Below are 20,035 nucleotides of genomic sequence, written 5' to 3'. Positions count from 1 at the left end.
AAAGTAGTCCAAAAATGTTTGCATTTCAGAACTGACACGACAACGGCCAACATGAACACACACGCATATTTACTCGATAATAAAGCCAATGAAACAGGAGGCTGACGGCAACATAACCAATCACACTATGACAGATGGTCCACTTAGCACAAACAGCAATGTTTAATTGTAAATGAATGTAGCCTACTGGCAGTCTGGCACACGTAGGTGCTCAGTATTTTCCATGGGTGCTCAAGCCCCAGAGCACCCACTGTGTCAGCGCCTATGGTAGCAAGTACTAGTGTATAAATAAAATCACTGGAAAACCAGAGAATGTTAGAGAGCAGATGAAGTGAATAAAACGTGGAACACCAGGCTTCACTCTCTGTGCTAACTGGCTTAGCAGCCAGATCCTATTAGCCCAGCAGAGATGATGCACAAGCTTAAAAGGCATGAAACTCAGCCCTGCTGGTTTCTCTTCAAAAGACTGAATGCAATGGTGGAAGTAGCACAACCTATCAACAGTTTAAAATCTGAAAGAGACCTATATTGACTCTTGAGTCCCGAGTTTTTCAATAACAACTAACCCCATGTTTGCTTAGTTCACTCACACTCTCCAGGCCTTAAACCATTTAGATTTTACCACCCATTACTTGACTAACACCACCCTCGGGACACTTGATATTTTAAGCCCTGGTTGTGGTAAGGCTTTAACAGTTGCTACCAGTCCAGCTATTCAGATTGGAATGTGGGTAAAAGAGAGAGCTGTCATCAGAATAGTACTCGATATTGGCAGATACTAGATAGAGTTCATGTATCTGGAGAGAAAAAGTGGGAACCGTGCATTCCGTTTTTTTTCCAGGCAGCTCTGTTAACAGAGGCGCAGAGCGGTGCGATTCATTCCATATAAGAACAACAGTATGTGCAAAGATGGCTGACCGTGGTTAAAGTCTGCTCTGCCTGTTCTCCAAAGTTGACTACGAGTCAGCTTTTGTAGAGTGGAAGCAGAGTTTTAGTTGAAAAAAGCTGCCTGTATAGTAGCATTATAACATGCAAATGCAGTTCCCTGCACTCTGCAACGTGCCTCATCATGGGTTTTCCTGAAAACTAAAAGTCTGTTTTCTTTTCTACTCCAGTCTCAGGAGAATAAGACTTTCCTGTCCATGATTAACAATGTGCTGACCACAGACGGCTTCTACTTCTGCACTGACTACGACCTGACACACACTCTGCAGCGGTTGGCAAACACCAGCCCGGACTTCCAAGAGATGAGTCTGCTGGAGAGGGTGAGACATCCAACACACTGCCTTACAAAAGTAAAATAGAAATGGTTCTATGGTTGTGCTCAGTCATCTGTACCACATCTGTGTTTGTGGCATGTATGCGTGTCCTTTTAACCCTCTGTGGTAGAGCAGGACATATCAACAATACAGCGACCCACATGTTACTCTTTGCTCTACGGGGCGAATAGCGCTCACAGGCTCTAGGTTATCAGGGGTAAGGGTTATTATATTGTTTTTTTTGTCAAAATCCCACATGCAAACCCCAACCACCCAATATTTGATCCCAGTAACAAGTATTGTATGTGTTTGTGTGTGTATCGAAGCTTGATATACCTTCTTCCTCTGTGACAGAGCACCACTGTTAAAACCATAGACTGTCAAAATAATGGACGGCGTTTCGGGGCCGGAAAATTGAAGCTAATGCTGAAGCTCCTTAAAGCTGTATTCTCGCTAACTTCCAGCATGGGGCAACTCCTCTGGCTCAATAAAGAAGTCTGTTTCTATAAAGGTTTATTGTTAAAACACTGTTGCACTGGATGACGTGGGCTTTATTACCATGAACACACACACTAGTTTATTTTGACTCAGGCCCACACTCGACGTCCTGCTGCCACAAACACCCACTAAAACACCAAGTGTTGATTCATCAACTGCTAAAAATAGTATCTAAGAAATTTCAAAATATACTGCATATATTCACTCAGTTTATTAGGTACACCTAGCCAAAACTAATGCAGTCTGATAAAACGGTTATGCAATAAGTCCTCCCTTTGTGAAGGTTAGAATATTTTTGTTAACACTGTAGAGAGGTGTTGTTTCAACCACATAGTCACTGTGTATCTTCAGGAGAAACCAATGGGATGTGAGCCACACAGTAGGGAAGTCCAAAAGTAATGAGAGCCTTACAAATACACTAGTTTAATTTATTAATGATTTGACAGGGACAGTCTACATTAATTAACTAGTAAATGCAACAGAATTAGCCAAAAGGCAATTTTTCATCCATTGTCCCTGGACAGATCTTAAAATTGTCTACCTTTCATTTGTTTCCCATTCAGTGGATCATTATCGTAGAGAGGCATGCGTTTGCTGCTGTGACTGATGAATAATGTGTTGATGTCGTGTTGCTTGTGGTTTTCAGGCAGATCAGAGGTTTGTGTGGAATGGGAACCTCCTGAGAGAACTGGCTGCACAGCCAGAGGTAACGTATACCGTATGACTTGTGAACTTTTTTTTTACTGAATGGTTTTGGAATTTAGTTTGAATAACTGTCACTATTTCCCCACAGCTTCATAAGTTTGCACTTCCTGTTGTCCATGGATGTATCCTTTTCACTGAATGTCGAATATTTTCTAATGGCTCATCTTCTCAAATCCTGAGCAAAGCCTTTCCTTGACCCTCTTGCTCCAGTCATCGTCATGAAGCCATGTCGTATAAACGGAAAGATCTTTGAGTGGATCCTCATATCCAGGAGAAGCTGCTTCCGGGCCGGCGTCAGATATTACCTACGAGGTAAAAACTCCTGAAGCACCAAGCATTGGTTGTGGAAGTTGCATATGGACTTGGGGAGAGCAAAGTGGCTGATAGCCAACACATTTTCATTAACAATTTGAAAGTAGAACAGAAGGTAGTGTTGTCTACCTCACTACTGACACCGCTGACTGTTGATGGATGTTTCTGCCCTGCTGTCTCCTCAGGCATCGACTCAGAAGGCCATGCTGCTAACTTTGTGGAGACTGAGCAGATAGTTTTGTATGAGGGAGCAAAGGCTTCATTTATACAGGCAAGTACAAAGGGCCAGTCATACTGTTAAAGACTACTTGAATTGGAACTCTTATGTACCTGGCTTTTTCTACATCGTACTGTGTAGCCTTTTTTCCGATGTTAAATTGTTTAAAGTAACTACAAGGAGTTTTTAACTGGTTATGACATATGATCTCAATTTAATACTGATACCACTGTATGGGCAAAGCAAACAGGACCATCAACAAGGAGATTGTCTATTTCTATAGTTATTCTTAATGCCTGTCACCGGGCCCGGTTCACTGCAAAATCAAACAAAAAGGAGTTAAGGCTTGCAGCTTCACCACAAACTCCTTCAGCTCTGACTCAAGCCTCTGGCAGTGCAGCCAGCTGCCGACAGACCTGGATCTCGCTTTGCTGTTGCATTCGATCTGCAGTCGGAGCTCACTGTCACACCCTGCTGCAGTAAAATGAGGTTTTCTAAAAAAATAAAAAAATAAATAAAAAGAGTCATCTGCAGATCTTTATGACCCGAGGCGGTGCTGTTCATGGAAACACTGCTGCGTTTGTCCACCGAGCCCCCAATAATCAACACACAATGAAAGAATTCTGTGCAGGGTTTCAGAAATGACTTTTCAAGACAAACCTTTTTTCTCATCCCCAGACCCGAGGCTCCATGCCCTTTTACTGGAGTCAGAGGCCCAACCTCAAATACAAACCTAAACCTGTAATCAGCAAAACCACCAATCACGTAAGAGCAGGTCTTTCCATCTTTCTGTGTGCTTTTTAATTTGTGAGGTGTGAAAATCTGATGCTAACCACTGGAAACCTTCGTACAGATGGATGGTTTCCAGAGGCATTTTGACTCTCAGCTCCTCATCTATGGAAAGCAAACTATTCTGAACCTGGTAAGGACCCCTTTTCAAGCTCTTCTTATTTGTTTAAAAGGAAATATAAGTAAATGCGTCTTTGGCCAATTTGTGTGTTCTTTTGTTTCCAGGTGAACCAGAAGGGATCAGAGAAACCTCTAGAACAGGCTTTTGCCAAGATGGTGTCTGGCATGAACAACGGTATGCTCAAGTAAGTTTCACACTCCCATTCCGGTGCCAGGTTGCTGCATCTCCTGTGAGGATGGTTGTTTAACCCAACTGCGTGTCAAACTCCACATTTTAATTGTGATATTTTGTGATTAAATTCTGAATCCGCAACATTTTCTGTCAGGAAAATGTAGTAGTACAATGTCTTCCTCTGATGTAGAAGTACACTGTAAGTAGGTAGTAGGCTACATTGGAGTTGCATATTAAGTGGTTTGGGGTTCTTCTGTAAGTAATTTTGGGGTACAATTTGGTTCTGGAAAATGCTACAAGCAGCCGAGCAATCGGCCTGTTCCAACAAGCACATTTTTAACGTGCACCGTGCTAGTTATTCGAGTTAAATGCTCCACTGTTACGTTCTCTGCAGTCTTTTTTGATGCAGGTCCTCACTTAAAAACTCTAGTTCTGCCACCTCTGTAACAATGAATTTATAATTTATACTCTTCATTGATACCCTATGGGAAAATTACAATTTATACTCTGTTATTACACTACAAAATACACCTGAAATACACTCACATGCTCAGTATCTCTTCAGCTACCAGTCAACACTCCGTACTTTGGTCCGTACGGGGACTTGAACCAGTGACCTTCCTGTTCCCGACCCAACTCTCTACAGACTGAGCTACTGCCACCCCTCAAAATAAATTTTCTGATCAAAAAAACCTGCTGAAGTCATCTCCTTCTAATGTGACATTGACACTGTGACACTGTCTTCTCTGTCCTCAGTTACATAGCCTTCGACTTCCACAAAGAGTGCAGCGCCATGAGATGGGACCGTCTCCAGATCTTAGTGGATGATGTCGCTGAGACACAAGAGGAATACGGGTAACCCTACTAGCATTTCTTATGGGCTAATATCTCTTGTTGTGTACTGTGTGGGAATTATAACTTTTCTCTGTGTGAAGTTACTTCATGGTGAACTCGGACGGGAAGACCGTGGCCCAGCAGAGAGGAGTCTTCCGCAGTAACTGCATGGACTGCCTGGACAGGACCAACGTCATCCAGAGCCTGCTGGCCCGGCGCTCCTTACAGTCTCAGCTTCAGGTATTTCAGGCCTGCTATGCTTCTTAGAATAGAAAAATAATATTATAATACTTTCATGATGCAGGGTTTAATTTTAGTGTTGGGACATTTCATAATGAGAGACGTTTGCAAAACAATTGAGTGCGTGATAAGGTTTTATTACTCTTGATTCATTGCTTTGTTCTAGCATATCCCACTCCCGCACTTCATTCACTCTCTAGCTTGCTCCCCCACCGCTGCTCCATCTCTTAGTTCAGTATAAGGGTCACATCTTCATGTTATCTCTATATGAACCATATGGCCCACAGTGCACTAAGTGGACTCTACCTGGTAGCGTTATGTGTCCATCAAAGCTTTTTTTTTTGAGGCCACAAAACATTTTTAGTGCATGTTATCTTTGAAAGATAAAAAAGGTAAGGGAATTTCACATCCTGCTCACAATGAGAGGCCTGAATCTCGACCAGTTTTTGTGTTTTGCCTGTTTGTGCACAGAGGATGGGGGTTCTGAATGTGGGTCAGCGAATTGAAGAGCAGGCTGAATTTGAAAAGATCTACAAGAACGGTAATGTCTTCTGTATGTCCGACTGTGTGCATGTGTTGTGTGATCAGTAGGAAGTCTAGCCTGTGATTGTACCCTCACTGTTCTCTGTGTGTGCTCTTTAACCAGCATGGGCTGACAATGCCAATGCATGCGCTGTACAGTACGCAGGAACCGGAGCCTTGAAAACCGACTTCACAAGGTACAGTACTGTCGCATCCTATGTGCGTTGCAGTCCCCCTGCAGTAATATCGTCATGGCTGCTGTTTAATCCAACTTCATTTCTGTCTCAGGACGGGGAAGAGGACCAGGTGGGGGCTGCTGATGGATGGCTGGAACTCAATGATCCGCTACTACAAAAATAACTTCTCTGATGGATTCAGACAGGTAGGATCTCTATGAGGTGATTTTTTTGTAGATCCATCATTATTGAAGAAAGTAGTACAGTACCAGAAAAATCCACAGTTTCAATCTTAATCACAATCACAGAATGCTGTGAGAACTTTGCTGTGGACTAAACTAACACAAAGCCACTTGACAGTTTTTTTTTTTTTTTCTTGTCAGTGATGAGAATAAGATATCAATAGATTAAATAGTAATTACACAGTAGAGCCTGACCGATATATTAAGGATAAGGATTTTTAAGGCCGATACTGATATTCATATTTGGTTCAAATTAAAAAATCTGATCGGCCGATATACAGTAAATTTAAAAAAAATAATCCAGAAATGCGTTACAAAACATAAACAGATTTCCCTAACAGTAGTTATTTCTAGTTATGTATGAGTTCTAACTAAAATAATATGATAATAATTTGTAGAACTCAGAAGTAGAAATCAGAAGTTCTGATAAATAAAATGTATAAAAATACAAACTTAAGCTATGAAACTTAATGTAATTTGTACAAAAACACATTAACAAAAAAAAGATCAGTGTTGCCAACAGGGACCCTGTTGAGCGCCCTCTGGTGGACAAACTATGCAACGCCAACTCTCATAACATCATCCGTTTTTATTTTTTAAATATTCATTTATCAGAATCATTTATTGATCGGGAAATGCCTAATATTGGCTGATATTATCGGCCCGCCGATATATATCGGTTGGGCTCTATTACACAATAACTGCACAGTAACTGCACATTAGGATAAAAACACCTGATTTATAAATTGTTTTAACAAGATTTTGGTTAAAATGTTTAAGTTGCGTTGTAGCCTCACGGAAATAAAGAAAAGGCATAGCATGAGCATCCACATGATACTTCTGGGCATCTCTGGTTCCTGCTCATGCCACGCTACAAGCTCCAACCCACACATAGCAAGCTTTACCTTTCTAACCTTTCATATTCAACATTTCAATGAAGCTCGTTGTAAAATGAGCCCCAATAAGAAAATAAATATGATTTGGAATACTGTGTAGCCAAGGGGTTTTGTTGTTTTCAGGACTCCATTGACCTGTTTCTGGGTAACTTTGCTGTCGATGAGTCTGATGGACCCACTCCTCTTCGTGTGCAGAAGGACTGGAAGTTCCTCACGGTCAGTATATCAGTGTTTTCTCTGTTATCAGCAGCAGCAGGTAATGGGACTGTCTAATGCTTTAAATCCTACTCTGTTTACAGCTGCCCATTATTATGCTGGTGGCATTTTCCATGTGCATCGTGTGTCTTCTGATGGCTGGTAAGTTTTATATAACTAAGTTATAGTTATAAAACTAATGTATTTGCAAATGAGAGGACAGAAAGTTGTGGGGGTAGGGTATTTCAGATGCTGTTCCACAATCCAACGAGCATTTTGTCCAAAAAATAAGGATGCGTTTATCCCAAACGAGGACTTTTTTTTGGGGGGGGGGAGAGATTGTTAGAATTAGGGACAGAAAGGGAAAGGCACCAATGTTAAAAAGCAGGTTTAGAAGGCAACATGAGTTTGAGTGTCTGTTCAAGGAGTGAAGGCAGCTCAAGAAGCAGTGGAGGAATGTTTATAAAAGCAAGAAGCACGGAATTAATATACACCAGGGAAAAGTCAAATGTGTAACAGGTGGTGAGTGATCAAAAACCCGTCACGGCCGTGAACAACATGACGACCATGAAAGCAATCTACAGCTCCTACTAAGGAAGCTTTCAATAAAAAATAAATAAAAAAAGGAATGAGAATCCAGCCATCATAATCAAGAAGCATCTTGAACTGATGGACCAAAGGTTTTTCATCAACAAAAACCAACTCCAACAAGGTCGGAGAAGCCAATCAAAAGTCTTGGTAAATGGTATTACTTGAAATTTAAAGGACACAAATCAGGCTCAAGAACTTAGTCGAGAATCCGTCACAGGTCTGGAGAACCTCGACTGATCTATGCTGTCTGGCAACTGAAAACTTGGAGCCTACAGGCTGGACTAATACCCTGTCTGTTGTGGCCACTGACCATGTATGACGTCACCCTCACAAGAGTTGAAAGATGGAAAGGACAATCAGCTCTTACATGAGCAGAAAAGGCTTGTCCGGCTGCCTCTCTCTAGCCTCTGAGGAATTTTAAGTTTAGGTAAGACCTGACAGTGACCCTGTCGAAGTCTTGGTGGTCAGAGCTGCTGCCCCAACCCTGGCAACAGGGAGAAGGGAGACTGTCAAGAATGTGACAAACTGCAAGCAACATCTGCTCTCCACCACAGTGATAGAGTGGGCCAAGACAAACAGTGAAGAGGCGACTAGGGGCTTGGTGAAAAATGACCTGGAGCAAGACATCCTCCCTAGAATGACGAACGCGGCTGTGATTTTAAGTCTGAAGACAACCGATAAGGTGTGCCAAGGCAGTTTTGCAAACAAAACAATGCCAGTTGATGATTGGTTGGAAGAGTGTGGAAAAATGAAAGCTCAGTGGCAACAACTTGTGGAGATGGAGACACAGTCTGGACCACAGGCTCAGCAGATTTTAGTTTCTGCCTGTAGGTCGGGAGAAGATGAACCAGACATCAATCAGAGAGTCCTTAAGCTGCACAGGAAACAGAACAATAGGCGGCATAATGTGGCACTGGCCCACTGTGGGATTGTCCCTGGTGGGACACTTAATGTGCTCTCTGTATTTTAAGAGTTCTTTGCTGATAGTTGCTCTTTTCGTCCCCAAGAACAATGAGCATGAGCATATGTTTTCTCTCCACGTCAGTTATCCGCTCAGCCAGCTCTCTGTACCAAGTCACATGCGCCGGTGCATGTAGAGCTTGCACGTCACCAATTTTATATGCACATGTTATTTCAAGTCCTGTGACCTGTGAAGAATAATTGTATTAAATCATCTGTGGCCCCTGAGGCATCCCTGTGGCCTAGCAACGTGGACCTGAGAGGCTCCATCGAGTTTGCAGTTCCCCTGGGCTCCTGGGATCCACTACTATCATAATGCTATTCAACTTCCACACTTGACATTGACATTTCTTTTTTTGTCCTCTCTTACTGTTTTTATCAGTAATTGTGTCATTGTGTGTTTTTTAAAAGGTTCATGCTCCTTCTTTTGTCATAGGAAATGAATGGGAGGGTGAGTGCTGGAGGCAAGGTTCAGGGGAATGGTCTATGGGTTGACGGGCTTATCACAAAGTTATTTATGATGTATTTATCGTTAATATTTGTTTTTGATCAGCCATTAATACGTATTAGGGTTTGTTTGTATCCAGTGTAACTCTTTGAGTTTGTTTTATAAAAACATTTTACAAAAACAAAATATGGACGTATTTGGTTTGAGTGAGTAGTTGAGCAACAGTGAAAGCAGAAACAGCTGATTCGTTTACACTGAGTCTAACAGGCTCCGTAGTGACAGCAGCATCTTAGCAGCACAGCAGCTTCAGTCCTCCACCATCTGGGGTCCACACAGCAGCAGCACAGTACTGCTGTGCAGAGAGCAAGATGCTTCAGCTCGCAGCAACACATGTATAGAGTGAGTGAAATGTGAGCAGTTAAGCATTCTGTGTAGTAGACGGCTGTTGAATCTGGTCTGTCATACGTATGTGAGATGGACAACTCACACAGCTCCCTTGTAGAAACACTTTTAGCTGAAGGGCTGCAGGTTACCGGTTCTCCTTGTTTTTGAATAAATGACTTTGTCTTGCAGGTGACACCTGGACAGAGACCCTGGCTTACGTGGCGTTCTGGGGGGCTGCTAGTGCCATCACTGCCACCATCATCCTGTTTAACGGCCAAGACTTTGTGGACGCCCCCAAACTGGTTCACAAGGAGAAGCTGGACTGAGAGTGTGTGTGTGCGTGCGTGTGTGTGTGCGCGCGCGTGTGTGTGTGTGTGTTTTCTGGGCCCAGCAGGTTTGTATACCTGGTGATCTTCAGCGTCTTCGTCCCTCGGTCTGGACTCAGACCGATCTGCTGCCTCCATACTGCCCTGCAGACTTTCTCACTCAAAACCATTCTGTTTCTGCCATTTGTCTGAAACGTATTTTACCTTCTTCAGTTGTATTGCACACACTCCTTCACATGCTTTACATTTATTTCCCTACATTCCTCATACTGTCTCTTTTGGTTGGTTTGTTGGTGTTAGGTAGTCAGTTCTACAGAGGGTCTGTGATGGCACTTTAGTTCACTGTTGTAGCATTCTACCACTACGGCTCATTTTCTCATTCATTTACCCTCCTTACATTTTAAATTTGTTAACAAGCTTTTTTTCTATTTAGCTTTGTGGCACACTTATTAGACCCTGGCTTATTAGACCTCTGGCGGGTTCAGGTTTGGTGGAGCTATGATAGAAATGACGCAATGTCACAAAACCAACAGAAGAATGAAAGCGATGTCAAGTGCAGTTTGAACATGTACAAAGTCCTGAGAAGACGTCTTTTTTTATTTTTTATTTTACCACTTGTGGGCAGCACAACAAGCTGAAAAACACAGTAAAGTTGATACGGTGAACACCTTGGAAAACATTTATGTGTTGATTGGGTGTTGGACAGATAGTGAACAGCAGGTTATTAGAGCTTTGTGCATACAAATATGGATTAGTGAAGATTTAAAGGTATTTAATGTAATTATATTCATCCCAAACAGATTATCCATTAATGTCAGTTTACCCGAACCAGTCACTCAAAGATGTGGCTCCTGTGTATGTAACTGATGCATAGAGTGCTGTTTATGGTGTGTACATGTTGAGTTTTGAATGTAACAAGCCTTAATATTTGGCTAATCAGTAACTGGAATGAATAATATGTCTTCCTGTTATGCTAACGCGTGCGTGCGTGCGTGCGTGCGTGTGTGTGTGTGTGTGCCTGCGCGCGCACGCATCTTCGGATTGTTTTGACAAATTGACCAGTTCAGAGCTTTACATGCAGGATGAAGAATGAGGTGTTGTCTTCCTACATCTCTAGTTAGCTACCTACCTACATCCATGAAACATGTCGACAAATGTGGCTGATCTAAGGAGCCGCCTTACAGACGGTGTATGGTGGACATAGTGCTTCCATAGTTTACCATGCACTTGTTCATTATGTTTCAGTCTAGTTCACTTTCCGGTTTCCTCACTAAGGTTTGGGGTCTGTGTTGCGCCGGTCTACAGGAGAATAGTCCAAATGCAGCCTTCCATATCTGCCCCACACTGCAGAGCACACACCCGTTTGAACCTTTCATCAATTATATTCAAAGACCGGATTGGGCTTTGAAACCTTCCATTGATGTTGATTTAAAATGTACTATAATTTTAGGCAATTGGTGACCATGCATTGTTGTTCTGTATATGATTTAACATGCGATCTGTGTGGTGTTGTGATCACATGTTTAAGATCCTTCCTGCAAACATTATCTCATGTATCACATTTTTAAACTATTGTTGACCCATATGCTCTGATCATGTTAGCCATTCAAATATGTCGTCTAATCTTTATCTGAACTGTGTAACTTTCTGTCAGCTCTGCATACCTACGAAGTCCCAAAGTCCCGGAAAGCTATTTTTTAAATCCTTAACAAGAAAATAACTTGTGTGAATAAGAGGTTAACTTGTGCAACAAAAAGATATCTTTTACATGTACAAGATGGCCCCTTATTAAACCCAAGATAACTTGTTCATAATAATTGCTTATGTGAACAGGACAACGTGTGGGAATAAACATAAACATGCACAAAATATATTGATCTCTTAATTACACAAGATAACGTGCGTGATTAAAACATCTTTTGTGACTTCAGGTATTTTCTGTATTTTCTGCTGTATTTGAAGGTCTTTATCTGCAAATGGAGCTGTGGACTCAGTTGTTGTGGAGTTGCTAGTAAGCTACAGTAACAACAAGAATAAACATTCGCCCTAATGTGTGCAGTGTAGGTGAAATCTTTCTCCCCATCCCTGTACATTTTAAAACGAGTTAATTTGCATTTCCAGATGTAATGCGGGATCATGTGTGGGTGGAAAGGATGGGTTTATCTGAAAGCACCTTATTTGATTTTTGTTTGGACATTGTACCCATAACATCCTGACAGTAAGAAAACAGAAAAAGATGCGAGTGTTTGTGTCCATCATGTGCTGCGGGGTCAAGCAGCCCGAAGGTTCCACGGTGTAGTGTAGTGTTTTTGGATGTGATCATTATATCTCTACTGTGGTTTTTGTACATGTTTTGCTTGTAAACATAATAATGGGGCCAATGACATGTTACTGTGACATAAAAACCTTCTCAACTGGTGTGTGATGGGATGTGCGTGGTATACCATGACTTACTAACTTTACCATACAACAACACATTTGGTTCCAGGGTTTTAGCTTCCTGTCAGTTCATTCTTTGTTTAAGGAAACAATATAAAATAAATATTCACCCTTATATGATGAAATGCTTTCAACATCTGTTTGCAAATTGTACTTTGGATCATTAAGAAATTGGGTCAAAGTGGATGGCACACAGAGTTTGTTTTCCAGGTTTATGGTTTGCGTTACACATTTGCAAATGATGTTCCAACCCTATACAGTGCAGCTGATGTTGGTGTTTTTATGTCTGAAGGTTGCCCCTTTAGTGTCATGTATCAGGAAATTTGGGATTGTATAGCTATAAATGTATCACTTTTTTTAAGCTATAAGCAACCATCAACGGGTCTTATGTTAGGAAGCCAGAAGCATTATGTTAGAACATGTGAATGGTCTTGTGTCTTCAGTGCTCTCCTTTAACAGCCAGATGTCATCCAGTGGTTTCTGTAACTGTCAATAAACTCCAGTGAACGCACACACATCACCAGTATGGCACCATTGCTTTTTAGTACTCTTCACGTGGATTCCCCGTATACTATCCAATTACATGGGTGGGACCAAATCTGAACATGTAACTGTCATGTGTACAGGGCTTTAGACTGCATTAGTTTTAGCACGGTAAAGTAAATAAATAAAATGGTACTGGAGTGAGGGTCCAGTGTTTCCCCATCACAAGGATATAATATATATGATAAATATAGCATGGACATGTTGTGAGACAACGTTTAGGGAGAACTTTTACACAAAATATGATTTCATACTTGACTGATAAAATATGACAAATCCACCTCATTTTTAACATTTTAGAGACTATTTGATTGCGCTGAAAACAAAACAAAAAAATACTTTGATTCAAACTAAATTAAAAGAGCCATCTACACACACACACACACACAGGAAAAGCAATTTATAAAAGCAATTTATTCTGCTCAAAGAATAAATTGTCAAGTTGTAGAGACTAGATCTGGGCAAAGTAGTACAACATTTGTATTATTGAGAAGCTAGTAGTTTAAAGTTCCTTCATAGATAATCCATTAATAGTATAGCATGTTCATAAAAAAAGCAGCACATATCAAAACATATTTACACATATGTGGTACAGTATACCCACTATAATACATTAGACTACACCACTACTGTCAACACAACTACTGCTATTATTGTTTCCAGTATACCTATGGAGGCCTTTAACTACTCCTAAAACCTTGGAATCTGTCTTGGTTTCTTCCTGCTCTCCTCTGCTCCTTTCAGGACCAAATATCATCTGCATGTCCCGCCTATGTCTCAGTTTCCTTCTGTCTGTTTGTCCGTCTCTTTGACATCTGTACATTTCCATCTATCTCACTTTCCTAACATCTTTCCTTGTTTTTTTCCTCCTTTCTATATCAGCTTTATTTTATTCTTGTGTTTCTGTCACCCATATGTGCACAGCTTTCTACACACAGATACAGATTCAGATATGATTCATAATAATTATGGAATGATGTCACTTAATAGTTGTGAGGCAAGAAAGCATAAGGACTCCGGGGAAAAAGCTTAATTTTCCATCTAACATATTGGAGAAAGAGGTGTGAATTTTCTATTAAGGTGGGATTTTTATTACTCCAGCATTAAATTGTCTAAATATCATCAGCAGGTCGTCTTAAATTGGTCATAAGTTTCCTCCACACAATTCTCCAATCAGAAATAATGGTTAGATTTGGTTTAAAAGAAACTATCCATGTTATTGTGACTGGGTCAGCAGGGATTTTGAGCTTTAACATTTGCTGGATTCAGAAGGTCCTTTTCTAAAATGTATTGTTTTCACTGATAGATTTAATGTGACATGTTTGGAAAAACATGAATCTGTGGTTATGAAGGCAATCCCACATGGTAATTAGGGTAAAGGGCTTGCTGCCTTATAATATGTTAGTCCTGCAGTAGTCTTGCATGTCCAGAACTCCCTCCACAGAGCTACGTAGGAGGGTCTGGCTAGTCCCCACAGCATTCTGGGATGGGAGAAAAATGTGCTCTGGTTAACTGGCATTTCTTTAAACCAATCACAATTGTCATGGGCGGTGCTAAGCACCGGAAGGAGCCACGGCGCCTCTGCAAAACAGCAGAGTTCACACAAAAAGAACATTGATATTTGTCCCTGTCACCAAAGATTTGAAAAACATTGATCAAACTATTTGTGTGTTTTGTGAGTCAGACATTGAAACTTTCAAGCTTTTTTTATTTTATTTATTATAGAACTTTTTGGGAACTCTTTCAAAATGAATTAACTGAAAATGAATTAACTTAATTACACTGAAAAAGACACTTGAAACTGGATGGTAATAAATTCGGAACAATTATGCAGGACAAAAAAAAAAAATGTTGGAAAATAGTCTTATTTTATTTGCCGAACAATGTTTCCATAGATGTCGATGTCAATTCACTGGTTCTAAAACATTATTTTTTAACTTTCAAAAATGAACTGTTTAATAAAAGAAAACTTTGAAACAAACGAACCGTGAATGTTTATGAAAACCTGCACATTTTGATTCCTGATTACACTTCTTTTTGTTAAAGCTGTTTTTTTGGTTTTTACTTTCTTATGGTGTATAAGGTATTTAATTTAAATATTTGATTATTATTTTCCTATGTGCTTGTTAATTGTTCTATTTCCAATATTTCTCTGACGTTTTGTATTGCGTAAAAATATGCAAACTTGTCTTGTTAGTACACAGTAAAGTTATGATTAAAAAAACTAAAAGATAAAAAAAAAGCTGTCGAATCGGAAGCTGCGTCCCAACAACGTAGCGATCTCGGTTGTGTGACGTCAGGACGTAATGTTGGTATACTTCTTTCCTCTCTTAGCTAACGGCAGTTGGCATGTGCAGCCTTGAATATAAAGTTTAATTTAAAATTTGCATTCTCAGTAAATTCACATTGTAATATTGACATCGACGGCGGCAGCATGAGCACGTTATGGATGGGAAACGTGAGTTGTTTACAATTTCTACTACGATACATTATTTAGCCGTGTTAGCTAGCTAGCGTTAACGATATCTCAACGTTAGCCTTAACTAAGTTCTACGTTGTTTGAATGCAAAATAACTCAAAACTCCCTTTGAAAAACCAACACTATTACATTGTAGGATCCATGTAACGTTATGTATTGAGTAGCTGAAAGACTAGAGTTTAATTCGGGTTATTCGGCACAGCAGACATGCAACACATAGCTTCCATTCATGTGAAGACGCGGTGTTTCCTCTCCGCTGCCGTTAAGGTGTTAGGCCCCGGCGGGGCAATGTTACCTCCCTACCGTGGTGGACTAACTGCACAACGATGAATTCGGGTTGAAGCGAATTGTTAAGGGAAACCTGTGGAACTTTTTGTGAATTAAATGTGATTTCAGTGGGGTTTTTTTCTCTCGATAGAGACCACATTTTACCAGCTCCACAATAAAATCCACTGTGCTTAAATTTGTCAAACCTGGACTAACGTTAGATTAGCATGGGGACTGTATAAAACCCCTTTTTAAGATTGAAAATGGTGTTTTTTTGTATGTAGATCGGCACGATATATTGGATAAAACAATGAAACTGACCTTTTTCTGTTTTTACACATAGAATAAAGGCTTTACAAAATGGAATATTGGTTTTTAACAGCATTAAGCATGTTCCTATGAAGCCTAGAACCTGTTTCACAAGTTGAAGTGATGTAATGGTGGAGAATCAATCAGCTGAAATTGCAAATCAGAACTGGTGAAGCGGAAGTCACCCCAGACCTAAACGCCGCTCTTTGTTTTTCTGCTGCTCTGTAGCTTGAGGCCTACATGGATGAGAAGTTTATCACCAGATCCTTTTCCACCATGGGGGAGACGGTGGTTAATGTACGGATCATACGCAACAAGATGACAGGGTGAGAACTAAATCCACAGGCCGTTGTCCATTTTTGGAGTTGTGCTACTCTTGAGTTAAACAGTGTGTCGTCCCCCAGGGGGGCTCTGGGCTACTGCTTTGTGGAGATGAGCGACGAGGCTACAGCGGAGAGGTGTCTCCGCAAAATCAACGGGAAAGCCTTACCAGGAGCCAATCCGGTAAGAGGATTGTTCGAACAGTAGCCATGTTTGTTTTTCTTGTCGTCGTTAAAGAAAACTCCTTAGAAATGGTATGCTGGACATTAATGTTTCCTTCTCCCAGCCAACCAGATTCAAGTTAAACCGAGCCACCTTTGGGAAACAAGACAGTGGGTGAGTCCAAATGGAGAAGCCAGATATCCAACATGACTTTGACAAATTGATGAATGATTCCCCTTTTCATTGAGCCATCATGTGTTGTTGTGGCTTTGTTTTCTTCCTCTTGTTGTAGTCAGATGTATTCTCTGTTTGTGGGAGATCTAACTCCTGAGGTGGATGATGGGATGCTTTACGAGTTCTTTTACAACCGCTACCCTTCCTGTCGGGGGGGGAAAGTGGTGCTGGACAGCATGGGCAACTCCAAGTGAGTATTTACACGTCTCCACGCAACATGGAGAAGATATGTAACACATGAACGCCTGTATTTTTGGGGCTGCTTTGGTGTAGATGTGTTCCCGCCTTCCTTAAAATGTCTCCTAGAGAAGTGATTTAAGTCTTAACGTCCATGCCTCTCTGCACTTTGAGCCATCTGTTGCAGTATTTATCTGACCAAATAGTCTGTGAGATGAGATTCCTTCTACAAAGTAGGTTCAGCTAATAACAAGATAACACTCTGCGTAATCTGATGCAGCAGAACTGGAATTATCGTATATCTTTTATCCCGCGCGTTCCTTGTTCTTGTTAAATTCCACAGCGCTGTGGAGTAAGGTCTGGCCACACCACAGATGCATTCTGGGATAGGAGAAAAAAAAATTACCCAGGGTTTTTTGCATTTCTTTAAACCAATCACAATGGTCTTTGGCGTTGCTAAGCTTCAGACGTAGTGATGGTGACTCTGCTAAATAGTCTCAGGAAGGAACTTGTTTTGGTGGAACATTTGCACCCCGCAAAATAAAACGCCACATACATTATTAAATGAAGTTAACTGTTGACACAACACAGTAACATGAGCTAATTAAATTAGCTGATTCAAGGTAAAACCTCATTATCTCTTACCAGTAGATCTCCGTGTGTACTTAATCCACACCAATCCCACCAATCAGTCCCAATGTCCTAGTTAGAGAGGGAATGCCCTAAACATATTCTTGGTTAATCTTTACAATCATTCCCCATAAGAACCAGGCAGGCCTGCTTTGTTGCACCATCCACACTTTCTTCAAAACTTGACATTTACAGCGTGTAGCCTGACAACACAGAGAGAGGAAAGAGAGGGACAAAGCCTGACGTCGGGCTTTCTGGTTATTGACCGATAAGAGTACTGATCTGATACCAGTGTGTTAAAAAATACATTATTTTACTTTGTCTTAACAGCTGTATACTACTGTCCCTGTATAGATGTCTTATGATTCTTTGTTGTTAAACTCTTTGAGAAACATAAACAAACGATTAACTCCACTGAACTTTCTCTTATTATCCAGTTTGACAGTCAGTCATGATGGAATTAAATATAAAAGTAGAATTTTCAGGGCTAAATTACATGGAATGGGATCGGTGCATGTACTCCAGTACTTTCAGATACCGATACAAGCATTTTGGCCGAATCAGAAGTTTTTCGTCTCTAGGTCCAACTAGCTGTACTCATCAAACACAGTATAGAGAACCGGTCAGCTGTTTTTTCCAGGGCGCCCTCTTTAAACACTGTCTGTTTGTGTCTGGCTGTAGGGGCTGTGGCTTTGTTCAGTTCCCAGATGAGCGGCTGCAGAAGCGGGCTTTAGAGGAGTGTCAGGGTGCGGTGGGACTTGGCGGTAAACCTCTGAGACTGAGCCTGGCTGCTAACAAGTGAGTTCTCCTCACAAAGTCTTTTTTCCCTTTTTTTTTCCTTTCCAACAACTGGATTTCTTAGTGCTAGTGATTGGAGTTTAACGGTGTTTCTCTTCCTTCTCTTGAGTCTAAGGAACAGGCAGCAGCAGCAGCCTTCGGAGCACAAATCCTGGCAGTCCAACTCCGGATACAGACCCAGCTATGATCAGTACAGCCAGTACCAGCAACAGGCCTACCCGGGCTACTACCCCTCCTGGGGCTACGACCAGACCGGAGCAGGCTACGGCTACAACTACCAGCTGCAGTATGATTACACCCAGTACCCCCCAGCACAGGTCAGCTGTCTCTGCCACCCACACACACAGCCACACCTGGCACTCTTCATCACAGCAGGGATTCTAACGTGTGTCTGTTCTTTTTAGGAAAGTGAAGCTGTTCAGGAGGATGATGGACTTGAAGGTTGGTATTGGGATTAGGGACGGTAAATGACTGTTCTTTACATAAAGGAATAGTTCAATGTTTGGGGGAATAAACTTTAGAGTGAGACGTTCAGATGGACATCAATCTCATGTCTGTCTTATGTATGGAGCTGAAGTCAGGCCATGGTTAGCCTAGCTTAGCATAAAGACGGGAAGCAGGGGGAAACAACTAGCCTGACCTACTAACGGCTCTAAAGCTCACTCAGTATCTAATTTATTTACTGCAGTTTAATGTAAAAATGATAAAGTGTGAGATTTTAAAACTCTTAAGACATTTGTCATGCAAAATAAGTTTTTTTTTTTTTTTTTTTTTACAAATTATCACGTGTGTCCCATATATTTCATCCTTCATTTGATTTAGTTATTTGTCTGAATGCCATGTATTTACAGTTGTGTTCAAAATAATAGCAGTCCAACATCACTAACCTCATAAATCGTATTTTTTGGTAGAAGTGATATTTCTACATGGCAAATAATTTACTAGTAAGTGTTGTAGAGTTATAGAAAACAGACCGAACAGTCACGACATGCATTCTGCTCATTCTGTGTAATTGAATCTCTGATTGAAAGGGGCATGTTCAAAATAACAGCAGTGTTGTGTTCAATTAGTGAGGTGATGGATTCTGTGAAGGAACAGGTGTCTATATTTAAGGAAGAAAGGAAACAAATGCATGCTGTTATAGTGCATTTCAGACTGCAATACTCAGCAAGGACATTGCTCTGATGAACAGCGGACTTTGATTAAAAAGTTGATTGGAGCGGGGAAAACATATAAAGAAGTGCAGAAAATTATAGACTGCTCAGCCAAAAGGATTCAAAATGCGATAAAAGCTATTCTAAGTATTTTGAGCATCATTCACTTTTTTAAACAAACTGCTATTATTCTGAACACACCTGTATTTGGTGTGCTGGTGGAAGCCAGTTGTCCCAGTTGACGTGATGCGGTGCGTGTGTGTTGCAGACCCGAGCCCCGAGCTGGATGTGGTGGAGGCCAACAGGAAGTTCATGGAGCTCAGTGAGGAACTGTACGACGCTCTGATCGAGTGTCACTGGCAGCCAGCAGACTTATCCACACAGCAGGACCACATGACATCCAGCCTGCCGGAGCCCATTTACTGCTGAAACTCTGGACTTCTCTGTACCTCGCTGGGACGTTTTATTTACTGTTGCCAGTTTTGACAGTATGGACATAAAGGAAATAAGTCATGGTAATGGATCTACAACAAAAACATATTTTTGATTTACCGGTATGTAAGCTCCACAACACACACTGAATCCAAAGGATAACATGTTTGTGTGGAGTCTTATTGAATCCAAAGGATAACATGT

General features: G+C 41.1%; 2 protein-coding genes and 1 long non-coding RNA gene across 5 annotated transcripts in view; 2 read left to right on the top strand and 1 right to left on the bottom strand.

Annotated features, from left to right (window-relative positions):
- Positions 1-12,836, top strand: part of sacm1la (SAC1 like phosphatidylinositide phosphatase a) — a 23,065-nt gene extending 10,229 nt beyond the window's left edge. The window contains exons 5-20 of the mRNA XM_032536234.1: positions 1,116-1,265; positions 2,404-2,463; positions 2,551-2,584; positions 2,673-2,774; positions 2,960-3,045; positions 3,670-3,756; positions 3,845-3,913; positions 4,006-4,085; positions 4,829-4,927; positions 5,008-5,146; positions 5,618-5,687; positions 5,793-5,865; positions 5,957-6,050; positions 7,106-7,198; positions 7,282-7,339; positions 9,750-12,836. Coding sequence (XP_032392125.1) covers positions 1,116-1,265; positions 2,404-2,463; positions 2,551-2,584; positions 2,673-2,774; positions 2,960-3,045; positions 3,670-3,756; positions 3,845-3,913; positions 4,006-4,085; positions 4,829-4,927; positions 5,008-5,146; positions 5,618-5,687; positions 5,793-5,865; positions 5,957-6,050; positions 7,106-7,198; positions 7,282-7,339; positions 9,750-9,886 — 1,431 coding nt within the window. The 3' untranslated portion in view covers positions 9,887-12,836. The remainder of the gene's footprint in view (positions 1-1,115; positions 1,266-2,403; positions 2,464-2,550; positions 2,585-2,672; positions 2,775-2,959; positions 3,046-3,669; positions 3,757-3,844; positions 3,914-4,005; positions 4,086-4,828; positions 4,928-5,007; positions 5,147-5,617; positions 5,688-5,792; positions 5,866-5,956; positions 6,051-7,105; positions 7,199-7,281; positions 7,340-9,749) is intronic.
- Positions 1,576-17,786, bottom strand: LOC116702151 (uncharacterized). Its single transcript, XR_004335084.1, has 3 exons — positions 17,776-17,786; positions 15,661-15,663; positions 1,576-1,738 (listed from the first exon to the last, which is right to left on the bottom strand). It is a non-coding gene; the product is annotated as an uncharacterized LOC116702151 (long non-coding RNA).
- LOC116702103 (tRNA selenocysteine 1-associated protein 1) lies at positions 15,111-19,990 on the top strand. Of its 3 annotated transcripts, none has more exons than XM_032536254.1 (9): positions 15,111-15,326; positions 16,152-16,249; positions 16,328-16,427; positions 16,531-16,580; positions 16,699-16,830; positions 18,129-18,245; positions 18,355-18,562; positions 18,650-18,686; positions 19,668-19,990. In XM_032536254.1, exons 1-9 carry the CDS (start codon positions 15,303-15,305, stop codon positions 19,826-19,828), a joined length of 927 nt encoding a protein of 308 aa, XP_032392145.1. In that variant the 5' UTR covers positions 15,111-15,302; the 3' UTR covers positions 19,829-19,990. The 3 variants fall into 3 exon arrangements, with proteins under 3 accessions (XP_032392145.1, XP_032392144.1, XP_032392143.1); XM_032536253.1 differs by having other exon boundaries at positions 16,313-16,427; positions 18,361-18,562; XM_032536252.1 differs by having other exon boundaries at positions 16,313-16,427.
- Positions 19,991-20,035: the final 45 nt, after the last annotated feature.

This window comes from Etheostoma spectabile, chromosome 14 (genome assembly GCF_008692095.1).
Source record: "Etheostoma spectabile isolate EspeVRDwgs_2016 chromosome 14, UIUC_Espe_1.0, whole genome shotgun sequence".
Taxonomy (NCBI): Eukaryota; Metazoa; Chordata; class Actinopteri; order Perciformes; family Percidae; genus Etheostoma; species Etheostoma spectabile.
This window is presented reverse-complemented; position numbering and strand designations above follow the sequence as displayed.